Below are 20055 nucleotides of genomic sequence, written 5' to 3'. Positions count from 1 at the left end.
CAGAAATCTCTGGCACATGCTAACATTTTTGTTGACACATCTACAATAAGGAAAACATTAAACAAGAATGGAGTACATGGGAGGACACCACGGAGGAAGCCATTGCTGTCCAAAAAGAATACTGCAGCACGTTTGAAGTCTGCAAAAGAGCACCTGGATGTTCCACAGCACTACTGGCAAAATATACTGTGGACAGATGAAACCAAGATTGAGTTGTTTGGGAAGAACACACAACACTATGGGTGGAGAAAAAAAGGCACAGCACACCAACATCAAAACCTCATCCCCACTGTGAAACATGGCGGAGGGAGCATCATGGTTTGGGGCTGCTTTGCTGCCTCAGGGTCTGGACGGATTGTTGTCATTGATGGGAAAATTAATTCCAGAGTTTATCAAGACATTTTGCAGGAAAACGTATGACCATCTGTCCGCCAACTGAAGCTCCGCAGAGGATGGGTGATGCAACAGGACAATGACCCAAAGCATACAAGTCATTCAACAAAACAATGGCTGCAACAGCACAGAATACGCCTTCTGGAGTGGCCCAGAGTCCTGACCTTAACCCGATTGAAATAATGTGGCATGACCTTAAGAGAGCGATTCACACCAGACATCCCAAGAATATTGCTACACTGAAACAGTTTTGTGAAGAGGAGTGGTCCAAAATGACTCCATATCCTTGTGGAGGTCTGATCTGCAACTACAGGAAATGTTTGGTTGAGGTTATTGCTGCCAAAGGAGGGTCAACCAGTTATTAAGTCCAAAGGTTCACATACTTTTTCCTCCCTGCACTGTGAATGTTTACATGTTATGTGCAATTAAACCATGGCAACATCTAATGTTTGTGTAGTATTATGTTCAGCAGACTGTGTTCTTCTATTGTTGTGACTTAGATGACGTTCAGAGCACATTTTATGCCCAATTCATGCAAAACTCCACGTAATCCCAAGGGGTTCACATACTTTTTCTTGCAACTGTACAAATACCATTTGGTTCTCTATAGAAATAAGAGATTTGGTGCCCTGAGTACACATCAGCCTAAGTACTGTATGTATGTTTATTTTTATTGAATTGAACTGGAATTGAAATCATTACTTACATCATGGCCACATTACTTCCATCTATAATGATATGCCTCAGTTGGTCATTTCCTTTTTCATTTCTTAGGTTAAGCTTGAAAGGAGTCTGCATTGCTTCATTAAATCTCTGCGCTCCAGTCACAATAGGTACTTTGCATTCTTCCTTACCAGTTGTATCTTTGGATTCCTCTGTGTCTATAGTTTCTGGCTCAAGGCCACCATGGAAGATATCCTCAACTGGGTGATTATTACCCATTGGTTTGGTCCTCAGTGGATCACCCATTCCCATAGTTGGGTTAACAATTTTTGTCTCAGGCTTTGCTAGAGCAAGGTTTTTTTGAAATTGTAAATCATTCTCTTGGTGCCCTTTTCTTTGAGGCCTACTTTGAAAAATATAATCTTCAGAATCATTTTTTTCATTGAGTTTCCTTAGTAATCCAGCCACAGAACCATCCCCAATATCCACAATTTCACTGGGAGAATAGCCACAATTTTTGGCAGCTGATTTCATCACTTCTAAAAGGTAGTCATCATCATTACTAGAAAGAGCACGTGCCATACCTTTTAGAGTAGAAGGCCTTTGTACTTGATTACTGTTAATATGGTTATGACTAGATTGTTCTAATTTAACTTTGTCCAGAATCTGAGAAGGCTCCTGGATCCCATTTTCTGACAACACCTTCAGCACAATAGATTCCTGATAACCCATTGTCTTGAAAAAGTCTAAAAGCATGTTAAACTCTTTTTGTGTTGCTAAAGAAAAATTGTGATGTGAGCCTGGTTCTCTGTCATCCCACCTCATAATAGTATCCAGTAGTCCTGATATTTGCTGGAATTCCTCATCATCTTTCACTAGTGGTTCCATCCTTTCATTAAGTTCAGTTCCTTCATTCAGGTAAGAACCAGAAGACTCACATTCATCTAACCCCGTCACTGGACTTTCCTGTACACTAAATGGTACTGGTGGTTTTTTCAGATCCCATATATTGTTCCTAACTGGTTCACGAGGTTCAGAAGCCCTCTCACGCAATACTCCTTTAACAGGCCTAGTCTTGGTTATATCTACTGGCTGTGATATTAAAGGCTTGTCAAGTCTCAGATTTGGATATTCCATTGCTGCAGGAAGGAGAGGAAGCTTTCTCATCGCATCACATTCCTTCTGGTGGCTTGTGGATCGTTTCTGTCTACTCTCTTTGTCCTCCTCTACAAGAGCCAGTAACTGTTCCTTGGTGGAAGTTGGAAGAATAAGAAGATCAAGTGCATGTAGGTCATTATGTTCTTCTACCAGAGTCTTAAAATTCCTTTTGATAGAGGTTTCTAGGTCTTCTGGCTTGGTGTCACATACATCTAAAAATGCATGAATTCGGCTTTGGGCCATCACTACTCCTTCCGCCAAGCCAGAGATTGTAATTAGTCCATGACTTTGAGGTTTGATACATGCTGAAGTAGCTCTAATTAGGCAGTCAAGGAAGAGACATCCTGCCCCAACAAAGATGCAGTGCATCTCACGTGGGTAGTTAAAGTTCTCATTTAACTCTGGGGTGCATAGTCCCTTAATATAATCCTAAAGGAACAGAAGAGGATTATTGTATATTTTTCTTAAAACCATACTCATAAAAGCTTTTATTTATGCAACCTTTTCATGCAAGAAACCAAAGTTTACACTTTACCGATTTCACATTTCCAGGTGAATACCTTTTCCTCCTGCCAGCTTGCATCTCACTACAGGATATACAAGCTGGAAGTAGAGACATTTGTGTGTGGAATGGGGGGGGGGGGAGCAGGTATTCCACCCATCTTGGTGGTGGAATACCTACAGCAGTGGCAGAGCAGTGATAAGGTACAATTTAAGATATAAGATGCTTCAAAGGCAAGTATAGTGTCTTTTATTTTTACAGTAGGTATTTTCCCATAGTGCCATGGTAGTTCATTGAGAACTAGAAGCTGACATCAGCTCAGGCTGTTGGAATTTGCAGTTCATGCATTCACAGAACTCTGTGAATGAATGATGCAGCCGTGTGGGCGGAGCTTGTCACTGCCGCGCTGTTTTTTAAAAGTGACAGCTAGTATGGGGAACTTTTTCCTGTACTGTTGTCACTGGGAGTGGGGGGGGGGGGAAATCGGGCAGCGGCTGCAGCATTGGGAACACATTACATTTTCCATCCTAAAAAAAGGTGGAACATGTAACAATCATAGGGGTGAAATTGTCCTTTAACTCATCCGTACCTTAACAAGAAGAAATGGCCTCTTCCCTGCAAAAATAAAAGGAATCATGGCACTATAAATGGATTTAGAGTTACAGGTTATGCCATCCATATTTAGACCAATACCAAACATGGACTTACAGTTAATGATGTCACATGGAACTGTGGGGAGACACCTTTAATGATGTTACAGGGAACAGTGGGGAGACACCTTTAGTGATGTCACAGGGAACTGTGAGGAGACACCTTTAATGATGCCACAGTGAACAGTGGGGACACACCTTTAGTGATGTCACAGGGAAGAGTGGGGAGACACCTTTAGTGATGCCACGGGGAACTGTGGAGAAACACCTCCCAGGAGTTCCATGAACCCATCAGTACTGGGATCTCCCGTATTCCTTAACTAAAGTTTTGGGATCCCTAGAAATTTGAAGGCTATTAAGAGACACAGTCATTTGCCCTTTCAGGGCACAGTGACAATTTCTCTTCATAGCCCAATATCTAACACCGAGTATACTCACCACCTATTCCCTCTAGCTGCCTGTTGTAGGAATTCACCCTGGGTAAACTCCAGTATTGGGTGGTGTCAGAACTTACTTGTGATGATTCCACTAAGGGCTCTTTCACATGGGTGGCCGTCCCTGACATCTTTCTGAACAGCGATAAGGTAGATCGCTTTTCAGTTTTCAATATTCAATAGGTGATACTGCCGAATGCCTGTTTTTTGGCAATTTTTCTGGCCAAATTGGAATTTTCATGAAATTTTTCATTGACTTGAAATATTTGACTTGTGGTTGCAGTGTAGTCCAGTTGACTTCAATGGGCACGTTTGACAGGTGGTGATGCATTTGACACTGGACATGCCAAGTTAAATTTGTCTCTCATTTAAAAGAGACCTAACCCTTCCATGTGACAGTGCGCTGGCCTGGAGATGGACTGATCAGGCCACTGTCACATGGGGAAGGTCACAATCTTCCCCACATCTGAAAGCTGTGCTTTGTTAGAGCAAAAGAGTGAGGGTTCTGACAGACTGCTGAGGCAAACTGTTTAACAAAAAAAAAATTACCTATTAATCATTCACTGACAAATGTGCTAAAGAATGATTAAGAAATATGGCCATAGAACCTCTGTGAGGTTTTAATAATGTTCTTATCACTTCTTATCCCTGTAACCGCAGAGAATGTATGGGGAACCTTTCCAATGCAACCACAGACCACGTTAAAATAATTATTTCATCTCTTCCCCTGCAAGGAGAAAAAAAAAAAATGTATTGCGGTTCATGTTCCCATTCCAAAATATTGTGCTCACTTCCTGTCACGGTGACCACCCAGGATGTGAGAGAAAGTCTCACCAGTAGAGACACAGACAGCAATAAAAATCCAACCTTTTAAACTTTCCTATATAGAACCCAAAAAATGTTTTGGCTGGGACAGGGCCTTATTTCTATTTCAAATGATGTATAGCACACAACATTAGTGAAAAATGTTAAAGTGGAACTTTAGGCAGCACATAAAAATGTGTGAACAGACAGGATTTTTAATGCAGAAGAAATATGTTTTGTCTCTTTTGCATTAAAATTTTTAATCTTCTGCCTTTGTATAGTGAGCCACTGTAGATATTTACGCAGCTCACTGTAGATATTTGACAATGCCGAAGCTGATGGAACTCCCACGCATGCACGGGAGCAATGTCATCCCTGTGCAACCAATTAAAGCGCCTGGCATTCAATACCTGGACACCGGCCACTGGGAGATGTCAGCAGTCGGCGGGGATCTCCAGGATGTCGTGTCACTGGAGCTGAAGTGGCTATAGTTCCACTTTAAAGAAAAGTGCCAGTCCCGCCTCCCAAAAATTAAAAGTCAACGGCTACAAATACTTTAGCTGCTGACTTTTAATGCTAGGGCACTTACCTGTTCAGGGATCCAGCAGTGTCCTTACCCGCAGCTGATTCTTCAGTCGGCTGTTGGGTGGTGCTGCTGCAGCCATCTTGACTAAGGGAAACCAGCAGTGTTGTGGCTTCACAGCCAGTTTCCTACTGCGCTGTGCTTTGTCAATGGGCCGAATTCCTCTGGGGCCTGTGAAATGTCCCAAAAGAGAAGGATGGAGGCCTTAGTCAAGATGGCGGCGGCAGCACCCGACAGCTGTTTGAAGAACCAGCTCGGGTTGAGGACACCGCTGGATCCCTGGACAGGTAAGTGCCGTGGTGAACTGAGGTGGAAGTGGGAGCAGATACCTGTCAAAACCAGGTACCTGCTCCCCCCTTCCCCCAAAAGGTGTCAAATGTGGCAGCGGAGGGGGCAGATAAGCAGAGCTTCCACTTTTGGGTGGAACTCTGCTTTAAATGACCTAGAACTTTTGCAGCCTTACCTTTGCTTTGACTATGCTCCTTCTTTCACCATTAAGTTGAACCCATATCTGCTGGTGTCCTGTGTATTGCAGGGGTACCGGATCCTGCATAAGCACTCCAATTATGTTCACGGTGACTCCAAACAGTCTTTCGATGTGAGCTTGCTGCCTTCGCAGCGCTTTCTCTGACCCCTGCGGCACAGCAAACTCGTCCACACTCTCCTCATCTTGCGTGGCCTCATATTCGCCCACTGCCATCAGCATTTTAGGTAGAATAACTTGTCCCTAGTATGAAAGACTTTGTAATGCAAGGACATAGACGTCTTCTCCCCTGAATTGTCAGAGGTAGGATTGTTAGCTCTTCAGGCCAGATGGTTTTACGTGCAGTGTGGCTCAGCTCACCTGTTTCGACATACTTCCCCTTCTTCTTAGATAATAGTTAGAGATGGGTTGCACCTGTTTGTGTTTTCCGAAGTGAAACAATATTCAGTGGCTTCTTTCACCTACTTCCTCATTCTGGAAAGTTCAGGCCTTCCTTTTATCCCCGCCCCATGAGCATGTTTGTGCCTGTGTCACCTTAGTAACACCTGAACACGTCTGGTGGATACTGTCACCGACATGTGACACACATGACACAAGGCTGTCCTTTAAAGCTGGCCTGGGGGCTCAGGTCTTCTTGGCTGTTTATAAATATCACCAACCTGAGCTGCTCTTCTTGTCTGCTCTCCCTTTAACAGGCTGCAGCTAGGACTAGCTATTCAGTCTGTTGTGGCTGCGACATGCCTGCCTTCAGCACTAGAAAGAACTCATTCTTACTAAAGATATCTGAAAAATAGATGTGCATCTGGAAATAGACACTCTCACCCTTCCTGATGACTGATGGGAAGTTCCTGTGTGTGTCAGACTACGGGGAATTCCACATTTTGCTCACACAGGGGGAGGAGCAGTGGAAGGCTCCTTTTTTTTTTTTTCAATCTTGTGTTAACAGAGGCGAAATACGTGTTTACTCCTCTGTCTCTGTAGTAAGCGTGACGCCATCTTTGCTAGGACCAAAACTGCAAAAAGAAACCGCCTGTCTGCACAGCAAACAGTGCTTTCAGCTCATGACCGGTGGAATTTTCTGTTTTTTTAGGACTCATGTAGGAAAATATATATCTTCCGCAGGAGCTAGTTCAAGCCAGCTCTGAAGAGGGTTTCAACAACAGGGCTTTATGTGTTTCTAAATGCAGAAAATATTATTATTATACAGGATTTATATAGCACCAACAGTTTGCTCAGCGTATTACAATATAAAAGGAGACAATACAGCAACAATACAGTTCAATACAAGAGGGTTAGGAGGGCCCTGCTCCTTGGAGCTTACAATCTAAGAAGGAATATAACTTACTATTAATCTTTCTATTTCAATATTTTTATTAAAGAAGTTTTTTTTTGATAATACAACAAGCTCATGATACGCCCATGCAGGGGCAGAGCAGAACAATAACATACATAAGCAGATACAAGTCAGCAGGGTGTATTAGCCAAATAATGGAACGTCCAATGACAACAAGGAGGGACAGCAAAAAGCTGAACCAAATAGTAACAGCAGCAATCCATCATATTACCGAAAACCCCTACCAAGAAGTATCAGCTCAGAACATACGGGAAAAAAACCCCAAACTGATAAAAAAAAAAGAAAATATAAAAACATAGAAAGAAATAAGGAAGGAAGAAAGATTCAGGGAGAAAACATGAAAGAAAGGAGGACTAGAAGAATCACGGATCCAGGGCTAGCACAGGCAGCTACTATAAGAGTCCATAACTAGTAGGAGGCAGGGACTGCAGGGAATAATGTATCCAAGGTTCCCAAACCTTAACCATTTGCTGCCTGCCCTATGGCCGAATGGCGGGCGGCAAATGTCATCAGCATTCCGGGTGGACGCCATATGGCGTCCTCCCGCACATGCGCAGATTGCGCTCCTGCAGAGCCACGATGCGGCGCGATCTGTCACCAGCCGTGTACCTCGGACACGACCGATGACAGATCTGAGTATCGGCCTCCGTTGCCGGTACCATGTGACCTGCTGTGACCAATCACAGCAGGTCACATGACAGTTGTATACAATGGATGGCTTCATTCATGCCATCCATTGTATACTAGTGTCTAGCTGTGAATGGTCACAGCTAATCACATGCACATGTCATGTGATTAGCTGTGGCCAAATCACAGCTAAGCACAAAAAAAAAAAAACCCTAAATGAATCGATGTCATTCAGGTAAATGCTTGCTTATAGCAAAGTAATTCTTTGCTATAAGCAAATTGTGTAAAAAAAATAAATACTGATCACTTCCCCAAAGTAGTACAATGTTACTATGGTAACATTGTACTGCTTTGGTCATAATGAAATATGAAAAAAAAAAACTTAAAAAAAAAGAAAAAAAAATTTAATAAAAAATAAAAAAAAATATATATATATATTTTTTTTTTTTCATACTGTCACCAGTCAGTGTCCCTGATCACCGCCATGCCAGTTATATGATGACGCTGTACTGCACTGGTGACAGTATGTAAAAAAAAAATAGTGAAACTAATTTTTTTAATTTTTTAATTTTCCGAAAAATTATGACAAAAAAAATACAACTTCAAAAAACTCGCCATGCCTCTTATGAAGTACGTCGGACTGTCTACTTTGCAAAAAGGGGTCATTTGGGGGATATCTGTACTGTTCTGACATTCTTGGACCTCAAGAAATTAGATTGGCTGTCAGTACTTCAGGATTGATCAATATTCAGATCTATACCATAGTTTGTGAACTCTATAACTTTCCTACAAACTAAAAAATACATCCTAATTTGGGTTATTTTCACCAAAGACATGTAGCAGAATACATCTCGGCCTAAATTTGTGAAGAACAATTATTTATTTGCAAACTTTTATAACAGAAACAAAGAAAAACGTGTTTTTTTAAAATTTTTTGGTTTTTTTTGTTAATTTAGCAAAAAATAAAAACCCCAGCGGTGATTAAATACCACCAAAAGAAAGCTCTAGTTGCGTGAAGAAAATGATAAAATTTTAGTTTGGGTACAATGTTGTATGACCGCGCAATTGTCATTCAAAGTGTGAGAGCGCTGAAACCTGAAAAATGGCCTGGGCAGGAAGGTGTAAATTTGCCAGGTATTGAATTGGTTAAGGAATCTCAGATGAGAATTTTGAAGAAGGCTAGACATCTGTTCATTGATCAACATAGCATTCATCCGGGTCTTCACCCCCTTGGAAGACAACCGAAGAGGTTCTCCAAGCTTGAGCTATAGCACAATTTGGCCGAAATGAATAGGTAAGATGCCAATTTCTGCTGAGACCTAGACAGTCCCAAAATTGGGCAATGCAGGAGGGCCACTCTTGCATCCCTACGGACCATAATATGAAATAGTGTTTGCAGCAAACCAAAAACCTTAGACCAGAAGCCTATCAATCGCGGGCACGACCACCAAATGTGCAAGACGTCCCCACGTAGACCACAGTTCCGGAAACCGCTATCTCTGCCAGTCGGATTAAAGTGAGCAATCCGAGCCGGGACCCAGTACCACCGCAGGAGAACTTTGTAGGCTGCCTCAAGAGTGATGGCATTGAAGGAACATTTCACCACTATCCCCCAGGCCCTATGCTACTACTAATATTTCTAAGGTTGCATTTACATAGGCGTAAATATGTTACTTCCCTTATGCATTTTTTTTTCTAATGCAAAGGTTCCTGCGTAATGACCAGTAAATACTGTTCTTTTTTCTCCAATAACTGCAGTCATGTATAATTAGGTCCTCAGATTTTTGGATTTTCTGTTACAGACCTGAATACAGTGCATGTTTGCACATCCATTTGAATGTCTCCATTGAAAGCAATGCAGTTGCATTCAGATCCGTAAATAAAAATGCTTGTACATGCATTTTTTTTGTTGTTGTTTTTTTAATGACTGTGTGAATGAAGCCTATGGGTTCCTGCACACACTACTGTTGTATGAAAATAAGATATCTTGGCAGAAAATTCCTGCGTAAAAACACAAGGATGGGCTGTATAGTTCATGCATATACACATGTGTAAAAATTCTTTGTTTTAGGCAAGGGGGTTGTTTTGCAAATACATAAAAATACTAAGTAAATACCATATACTGTAGACTGCACTTGAGCCGTGCAAGCAATAGACTAATGCCGGCCATACATGGGTTAAAATTCGACCGATTTTTCATCCGAAAATTGGACCTAAGAATAATTATTATTATAATCGGCCGATTTTCGTTCTGTTAGTGGTCAATGGCAAAAAATCGTTCAAAATTCGACTCATGTACGGCCTGCATTAGTGACAATAGGTAAATGATTTGTGATAAACAATATAAATAGTTATACTGGTAATAGTACTCAGTCACAGTATGTGAAATATAGTGCAATGGTGCTCTATCCTTGATTGTGAACTCCGTATTAAAGTGACAAGTGCTCCACTGTGCTCAGACCGGTGCCCCACATGGATTTGAACTCACCGTCATCCCATGGCCACCTATCTCTAGGATGGTCATATGCGCTTTTGGGACTATCCCATTATGCAATGTGGTAATAATAACCGATGTTCCTTCACAAGCTTTAAGCTACGTTGCTAAAAGTAACAGATATTCCTTCACAGTGGCTATATCAATACCAAAAATCCTTCTCTCCCCCACAGGCAGTGGTCAAGCAATCAGCATAAAAACAAAAAAGGACATCCCATAGTGTAAAACCGTAAAAACTTTAATGGTGGGGACAGACTATAAAAAGGCAACTCACAAAAAAAGTGCCCATAGCCTGGCACTAGGTGTATTCAGCCTTGTTGTATGTGAATGGAAGTTAAAATGGCCGCCGCGTTCCAGCGTGCGTTCCAAAGAGCAGAAGTGACATCGGCGGAAGTTGTGTCATCAAAGCTCGACATGTTTCGATCAATGGACTGTCATCAGGAAGTGACTTAACGCATTAAATACTGCCTAAAATATTTTTGTATATTTTTTTCTCATCTGTATGGAGCTCAAGTTTACGCACCTGTGTGTACAAGTACACACCTGTAAAAATTATTTGTTTTTGGCAAGGCGGTGTGTCGTAGGCACATATATACACACATAAAATTCTGACTAGAAACACAGATTTTTTTTTTCCTGATCTATTGCGCCAACAAGTTAGATCAGTAAAAAAAAGCTGAATTCCTAAAAATATGACGTTTTTCGCATCTGTGTGCAAGAGCCTTATGTAAGACTGCAAATTGTTGAAACCAGAGAGAATTCAAATGCCTTAGGGCTTTTTCACACCAGGTCTGGGGTAGGAACGCGTGAAAAAAAAAAACGCACTGCCTTTTGTAGACACATACAGGTGCAATTAATTCTTGGGCCCACCAAAACATATGGTAGCACAACACCATGAATCTTGGTGCAGTGCAATTTTAAAAATTGTGCCAGCTTGTCTACACCAGATGTGGTGCCGGAACGTACGCATTTTCATGCACCACACAAAAATATGCAGGCATATAGGGGTGCCATTAATTTTTAATTGCACCCCCATGAATCTAGCAAATGTGCATGTATTCGCGCCAGCCAAAACACATGGTGGCAAAGTACCATGCGTTTTGCTGTTGCAAGATTTATGAAAGTACCATGCGTTTTGGTGCTGCACAAAATGATGAAGTCATGATGGCACCTTTTTTGCGTGTTTCACGTGCATAGGACAGCCCATTAAAATTAATGAGCCGTCCTGAAACACGATGTACGAGAGAGTTAAAAAAAAGCGCGCATGCTCAGATGCACCTCCTGTGAACCAGCCCTTAGGCTGAGCACAGCAAATTGTAAGCATTTTTTTTGTGTTTTTGCATGTGTATATAAGTGTTTTAGTAACAAATTTCAAGAGTTTTTACATGTATTTAAGCTTCAGGTGTTTTTGTTTTAACTAATAGAAAGCATTAGGGAGAGGAGATCAGTTCTTAGTGGCTAAAAATACCTGGAAAAAACTAGCAAAAACACTTGAGTTGCATATTTTTAGGTGTTCCCATTTAAGTATATGAGGCCACAAAGACCTGATTTGGCCTCAAAAGTATCTCATGTAGCTTTTCAGTTGTCAGACTTTGAGCTACAGGAGCCTGAGTGCTCATATATGAGCAGCCACCACTAAATTACTGTAGATGGGATTTTGTATGTTGAGCATTTGGAGCTTTCAGCTACAAAATGTTTAGATGCAAATGAGGTCCTAAGGCTGGGTCCTCAAATTTTTTTTGGCATCTGTGAACTTTACAGTCACCAGCACTAATGTTGGGGGTTATTATTACAGCCACTGGCACCAAAGCTGGGGGTTATTACTGCAGCCACTGACACTAATACTGGGGGTTATTACTGCAGTCACTGACACCAATGCTGGGGGTTATTACTGCAGCCACTGACACTAATACTGGGGGTTATTATCGCAGTCACTGACACCAATGCTGGGGGTTATTACTGCAGCCACTGACACTAATACTGGGGGTTATTACTACGGTCACGGACACCAATGCTGGGGGTTATTGTTATAGTCATTGACACCAAGAGTGGGGATTATTATTGTGGTCATGGACACCAGTACTCAGACTTATTATCACAGTAACTGACAAAAATGCTGGGGATTATTATTATAGTCATTGACACCGACAGTGGGGGTTAATATTGTGATCATGGACACCAGTGCTGGTAGTTATTACAGTAACTGACACCAATGCTGGGGGTTACTCTGATATTTTAAGTTGATCATCACTGCCTTAGGAGATCAGTCTTCTTTTTTCCATTGTTACCTTAAGAGATCAGTCTCCTTTTTTCCACTGTTGTATTTTTTTTTACCATGCTGCAGCAAATGGACCATGCTTTATAATGTTTTTTTTCTTCTGGGTTAACTACAGTTTTTGTGTTTTGCATATGCAGGTTTTTAAATTAATTTATTTTTGTCAATTGATCAACTAAAGTGGTTTGTCCCACCTATGTGCATTTTTTCTGTGTTGTATTGGACTCACCAGGTTACTTTGATGTATGCTGATTTTCAGTGATGGTTTAGGATCACTACAACTTGTTTAACCGCTTTCCTGCTGCCCTAGAGCAGAAATACTGCTACAGGGCTGGGCAAAATCATGTAAATATACGTGATTTTGCATTTCCAGGTAGGAAATTGGTGGCCTCAGCTGTCGATCACTGGGTCTCGGCTGGTGATTCCCCGCCGGCACCCTGCGATCGCCGAGTATCACTGACCAGGGCGAGACCTGTATGTAAACAGTACAGATCTCTCCCCTGTCAGCTCCTGCACATTACTTTGTATTGCTCTGCATAGCAGAGCAATACAAAGCAATGTGCTGACAGTGAAACACAGCACACAATTAACCCTGTGATTGCCCCAGATGTTAACCCCTTCCTGCCCAGTGTCATCAGTACAGTGTCAGTGATTTTTATTAGCATTTTTATTTTATTCTTGATTTTATTTTTGATTTTTATTCCCTCCCCCCCCCCCACGTGTCAGAATGCCCGCCGTCTTTACTAGCATGAAAAAAAACAAATTCCAGTATATATATATATATATATATACACTGCCATTTGTAGACACTATAACTTTCACATAAACCAATTCATTTACATCTATTGGGATTGTTTTTAGCAAAGATATGAAGCAGAATACATTTTGGTCTAAATTTATGATAAAATTTGATTTTTTGAATTTTTTTACTGGACATGTTTAACCTCCTCCTGTCTGCCAAATAAGGAAATGATGGACAGGTGGCGGTTCTCTCGTTCTGGGAGAACGTCATATGGTGTCCTCCCACTCTATCTGCGCATGTGCATCCCTGGGGGCACACGGTGATCGGTGGTGCGCTGTGTCCCTGGGATACAGCCGATCACCGTAAAGAGCCGATGACGTCAGCTCTCTCTTGTGATCAACTGTGTCCAATCACAGCTGATCACATGTAAACATGGAAATGACGGTTATCGGCAGTCCTTTCCTCACGCTAACAGCACGTGTGGAGAGGAGAGCCGGTAATCAGCATTCCTAAGAGGGGACATTTACACTGATCATCAGGGCACTGATCAGTGTAGCCCCAGCAGTGCCACCTGTCAGTGTCCATCAATGCCACCTGTAATTGCCCATCAATGCCATGCCACATCCCAGTGCCCATCAGTGCACATCAATGCCACAAATCAGTGCCTACCAGTGCACATTAATTCCTCATATCAGTGCCCGTAAGAGCTGCCTTTCAGTGCCAACTATCATTGCCAGCCAGTGCCTCCAAATCAGTGCCACCTATCAGTGCCCGTCACTGCCGTATAACAGTTCCAGTCAGTGCCACCTAACAGTGCCAGTCAGTGCCACCTATCAGTGCCAGTGAGTGCCGCCTATCAGTGCCATATATGAGTGCTGCCTTTGTTTAGAAAAAAATTTAAAAAACACTGGTGATTAAATACCACCAAAAGAAAGCTCTGTCTCAAAAAAACGATAAAAATTTTGTTTGGGTACAGTGTTCTATGATCGTGCAATTGACAGCACTGAAAGCTGAAAATTGGCCTGGGCTGGAAGGGGGTAAAAGTGCCCAGTAGGCAAGTGGTTAATAGCAAAAAGTCAAAAATATTGTTTTTCTTTCTCAAAATTGTCAGACTTTTTTTGTTTATAGCACAAAAAATAAAAATGCACAGGCAATCAAGTACCACTGAAAGAAAGCTCCATTTGTGGGGAAATAAGGACATAAATTTCATTTGGGTGCAGTGTTGCATGACCGTGCAATTGTCAGTTAAAGTGACGCAGCGCCAAAAAATGGCTTGGTCCAATGTTCCAGTGAAAGTGTCGCTCCCTCACCCCCACCTGGCATGCGGTCAATGTGAAGTCTAAAGGTGGAGGCACAAGTTATTTCATATGGGAGGCTCCATCTTAGAAATGTGGGTGCCTTCTCTGCCCACAGGCTCCCTTTATCCATAATACACCTCCCTGGGTTTCAAAACAGTGATGTGTACCTAGATTTTGTTCTTAACACTATGCTCATCTATATCTGGGGCTTTTTGGATCTGGGTATGTCCTATCGGTCAGTAAGCACATTTTCAGACAGACAACCCATGACATTTGCCACTTATATTCTATATGCTCTTTAGAGTTTGATTTATTTAATTACAAGCTCTACGCAATACACATGGTCCTGATGAAGCAGGTGTTCCCATGAAATGCGTAGACCAACTTATGATACTTGAATGTATCTGGGGCATTTATGGGTTTATCCCATATGATCGTGACCCATAGAGCGCTCTCCCTCTCTCTCTCTCTCTCTCCTAAAGTCCCTCTTTTTAAATTACAGATATTCGTTATTTTATCATCACTTGAGATGATGCATTTGAGAATCTAATAGCAGATTATGTTAGGCACCCCCTCTTTTCACTATGTAGTTATTCTTTTCTACGTCCTGCACCCCCTCTTTTCACTATGTAGTTATTCTTTTCTACTTCCTCCATCCTCATTCTCCTCTCTGGACATTCCCCTCTATCACCTCCTTCCGTTGGGTACACACTATAAGAAACGCAGAAGAAAAATTATGTAAAAGGAACAATCAGTTGATCATTAGTAAAGTGCTTTCGAAAGTCGATTTCAACTGTTTGGACAAAAAAAAAAAAATGAAGGTGCAAGCTAGAAATTTTTTATCGCATCTGAACACAATGTCTGATTTTCGCTCATTGTGTGCAGTGATCGCAGAGAAATAATTAAATAGAAAAAGATACACAAAGAATGGTCGGAGGAAGGTGGAAACAGACATAGAAATCGTACAAAACAAAGAACGTTTATCGTTGTCATTCAAGAACTTTCATACAAGTTAATACCCATTGTGGGTACATCATGATGCACACCCTTGTGGAAAATCGGATTATCATTTGTCCAATTATCTCATAGTGTGTACCCTGCTTTACTCTCCTCCCTGGACTTCTTCCATGCCCACTTACCTCTCTGCACATTCTCCTCTACCTATTCCATGCCAACTCCTATCTCTGAACATTCTCTTGTACGTCCTCCATCCTCAGTCTCCTCTCTGGACATTCTCCTCTACTTCCTCTATGACCATTCTGCACCACATCTATCCATGCCTACACAACTCTTTAGTCATTCTCCTTCTGCTCCTGTTCCATCAATGCCCACTTCCCCCTTTGTGGCCGTTTCCATAAATGAAAAAGACTTGATGGAGTAGATATTAAAATAGAGCGGATCCCTGGAGCTGGAGGTGACAATATGCAGCTGATCTTTTAAGCGCTAAATAATACAGCTGTCATACATTTAAAATAATATGTCATTTTGTAGCAGCAAAACAATTGTTTGAACAGTGAACTCAAGGGTTATTTTAATGTACTTTCTTTGATCCATTTCTGATTATGTAATTCTGGTGCACATGCTGTGTAAAATTCATTAATGTGAATGCCACATTTGAAACCTAATTTTTTTTCATAAACGCAATGCCTAAAAATGGCAAATGGTGGAAAATGTATAGTTCAGCATGTAGATTTTACATGTATACTAATATCCAAGTTGTACCTTCTATAGACTTCTGTCATCTAAAAAATATTTTCATTCATTAAAGTCCAAGTCCAGGCAAACTTTTTTTTGTTTTTGTGTGTGTCTGCCTGTCCCAGTGACAACTGTTGCCTTAATTTCTCTTGTTCTCACAGGGACACATACCGTAATTGGCCAAAATCTTCCCAAAAGGGATAGTTCTATAATGCAGTTTATCTTACACTAATAAAAATAAATTTTGTTTAATAAATGTCTTTCAATGTAAACCGATAGTGAAGTCAAACATTTAAAAAAACTGTTACAGAACAACGAGCGCCATGTCAGACTCACGTTTACCTGGTTATTCCCAAAGTGCTGCTGACACAGCTATGCAAACACTGATCTTCCTATAGTATCTAAGGTCTCATTTACACCTGAATGCAGTGGGAATGTGCATTCCCACTCAATTTTCTTGCATGTTTTTCATATGTTAATGAGTGTCACACCTAGGGCAGCCCATTTACTTTAATGGGCTGCCCTATGCAGGACAAATGCCCCAAAGTAGCTCCAGAACCTTTTCGGTCTTGAAGCATTGGTCGTTTTATCAGTGCCCATTTGAAGCATGTGGCAAAATCTGCATCCACTACCTGTGCTCGGGTTGCCATTAACAATATCACTGCAAGCGCAAACTGCGATTGCAGTGCGTTTCTGAAACACACAGCAAAACACACATTTCTGTGTGTTTTGTTACTGTAAGGGAAAATGGAGCAGCCATTTCTAGATATAAATATGAAATACATTGGTATTGAATTAGATGGCCTAACAACCTATTTCCCTCTCCTGCTGGCTCAACATTTGGCGCTTCACTCCTACTTCCAGTTCCGCAGCATTCACACCACCTATTGTCTACAAGATTATTATCACAGCCTTTGAAGACCTGTTAAACCCAAAGGACAATGGAAGTAACAATAACATGTAGATAACTATTCGCATCTCAATGAGTTACACCAAAGACACAGATGACTCTTCCAAGAAAGATCAGATAGCTAGGTACCACCCACTGTAGAGCATATAAATTGTATTAGAAAGCCCTAGTTAGATAGAGCATTACTTTGAATCCAACACTATGTATTGTTCTGCTCTCCCTGCATGGAGGTCTAGCTACATGCTTGTATAATAAACATCTACTTTTCAATCCGGCTTCAGCAGTCAAAATGTTACTGAAACCCATGAGTTTTGGGTTTCCCCGTCAGTTACACATTTAGAAAAAGCGCAGGTGTGACTACAGTCTAAGTGCTGGTTCACACTGATGCAGTGCATAATTCTCACCGGTTTCTGTGTGATTCCCGCACCGCATCAACTTTGTACCCCGTTCATGCTTACCGCTGAAGGTGTGTATGTTAAGTTAACGACTTCCCAATTAGGTTCACATAATCAGTTCACAAAATGTATGGCTCAGTTTGCACCGCACAGAAATCGCATGTGATTTGCACAGGAATGAGGTGTGATTCCTGTGTGAATCACATGCTATGTGCCGTGTGAACAGGCACTAAAAGGTGTTTTCTGGCAGCTGGGGTTCTTCTAGCTGCTCTGGAGTTAGAAATGAGGGGTTACTTAACTTGTTGCCGACCGCAGATAGCCGAATGATGGCTGCACTGCGGCCGGCCAGTTCTGAGTGGACATCATATGACGTCCCCCCAGAACGCGCTCTCCTGCGCGCCCCAGGGGGCGCGCACCCGGCGATCTCCGTGATCGCTGTGTCCTACGGACACAGCTGATCACGTGATGTGGTAAAAGGCCAATCACAGCGGCCTTTTACCACCTGATCAGCGGTGTCCAATGACACGCTGATCAGAGGGAAATGCAAGTGCCGGTTCTCGGCTGCACTTTCCTCACGCTGTCAGATCGCGAGGAAAGTACTGCCGAGAACCGGCAGTTGTCAGAGCGGGGATCGGCACCGATCATCAGGGCACTGATGATTAGTGCCCTGATGATCGGTGCCCAGCAGTGCCACCCGCAAGTTCCGCCCACCTGTACCCTGCAGTGCGCCCACTAGCTCCGCCCACCTGTGCCCAGCAGTGCACCCACCTGTGCCCAGCAGTGCACCCACCTGTGCCACTCTGCAATTTCACACATCTGTGCCCAGAAGTGCCACCTACCTGTGCCCAGCAGTGCCACCCACCTGTGCCCACCCACCTGTGCCCACCAGTGCCACCCACATGTGCCCACCCACCAGTGGTGCCCACCAGTGCCACCCACCAGTGCAGCCCAGCAGTGCTGCCAGTCAGTGCCACCAGTCAGTGCCCAGCGGTTGTGCCAGTCAGTGCCGCCAGTCAGTGCCCAGCAGTGATACCAGTCAGTGCCGTCTATCAGTACCCATCATTAGTGTCACCTATCAGTGCCGCCTATCAGTGCTGCATATTAGTGCCGCCTATCCGTGACACCTCATTAGTGCTGTCTATCAGTGCCGGCTATCCGTGCCACCTCATTAGTACTGCCTATCAGTGCCCTTTAGTGCTGCCTATCAGTGCCGCCTATCAGTGCCCATCAGTGCCGCCTCATCAACGCACATCAGTGAAGGAGAAAAATTACCTGTTTGAAAAATTTTATAATGGAAACAAAGAAACTTTTTTTTTTTTTCAAATTTTTGGCAATTTTTTATTTATAGCGCAAAAAGTAAAGCGCCCAGTGGTGATTAAATACCACCAAAAGAAAGCTCTATTTGTGAGAAAAAAATGATCAAAATTTCATATGGGTACAATGTTGCATGACCGCACAATTGTCCGTCAAAGTGCGACAGCGCTGAAAGCTGAAAATTGGCCTGGTAAATAAGGGGGTATAAGTGCCTGGTAGGCAAGTGGTTAAAGTGGAGTTCCACTCACCCTGTCAAAAAATAAAAGTCAGCAGTTACAAAAACTGAAGCTGCTGACTTTTAAAAAACAGCCACTTACCTGTCCCTCGGTCCCGCGGTGTGTCCCCCTCAGCTCGTTTCACTGGCCATCCTATATTCCAGGAGGCCGGCATCTTCAATGTGGGCACCCGGCTGTGATAGCTTGTGGCTTCACAGCCGGGTGCCCACTGCGCATGCGCGAGTAACGCTGCGCTTCATGAATGGTCCTGTAGTCTTCTGGGACCTGTCACGTGTCCCAAAAGACTACAGGGAGGGAGGGTGGACACCTTCCACTTCCGGTCCCCTAGGCGATTGGGCTGGAAGTGGGAGCCGGTACCTGTCTAATTCGGGTACCCACTCACGCCCCCCAAAGTTGCCAATCCTTAATGGGGAGCGGGGGAACAGTCCTTAAAGCGGAACTTCCCCTTTTGGGTTGCGCTCCGCTTTAAGCTCCAAAGCAAATATGAAGCACTGCAAACATTACTTGAACCCCTTCGACTTTATGTATCAGTATAATAAATTACATATTCACAGTAATCCAAAACACATATCCTAGTGATTTACAGCTTTACATTTGCATGACTAGTGCACCAGAGATCGGTGATACAATAAATTCGATGAATAGGTGATACAATAAATTCGATATACACCCTGAGAGTATATATCCAAAATCATCAATAATAATAATAACTTAATGCCATACATGTAATCCCTTAAAGGAAATATCTAGTGCAAACCGTGACAAATATAATCATAAAACAATAAAGTGGCAAAAACATACGGTGCTCAAAATAAGTGAACCAATATGCAATTACAGAAAAAAGTCCAAATAATCAATACAGGTAATAATGCTTTATGGTGATCTTCACACTCCACTCTTCATGCAAACTAAATGTGCAGTGTACGTGATTCACACGTGCCAATCCTTAACGGTCAAAATGCCTCCTCAACTCCTTACTTAGACCCCACAGGGCCAGCACGCTTTAGGATCAAATGATCCTGTCAGAATGGATTCCTCTCTGGA

At 42.5% G+C, this 20055-nt stretch overlaps 1 protein-coding gene across 1 annotated transcript in view; it reads right to left on the bottom strand.

Moving 5' to 3' along the window:
• KHNYN (KH and NYN domain containing) overlaps nt 1–6563 on the bottom strand; it is a 45906-nt gene extending 39343 nt beyond the window's left edge. Inside the window, exons 1-2 of the mRNA XM_089687062.1 lie at nt 5651–6563; nt 1100–2643 (exon numbers count right to left, since the gene is read on the bottom strand). Of these exons, the coding sequence (XP_089543188.1) occupies nt 1100–2643; nt 5651–5893 (1787 nt within the window). The 5' untranslated portion in view covers nt 5894–6563. The remainder of the gene's footprint in view (nt 1–1099; nt 2644–5650) is intronic.
• Nucleotides 6564–20055: the final 13492 nt, after the last annotated feature.

Source organism: Staurois parvus, unplaced genomic scaffold (assembly GCF_062004578.1).
Source record: "Staurois parvus isolate SC_StPar_1 unplaced genomic scaffold, SC_StPar_1.0 ptg000415l, whole genome shotgun sequence".
Classification (NCBI taxonomy): Eukaryota; Metazoa; Chordata; class Amphibia; order Anura; family Ranidae; genus Staurois; species Staurois parvus.
Note: the sequence above shows the minus strand (reverse complement) of the source record. Positions and strands in the feature narration are given on the sequence as shown.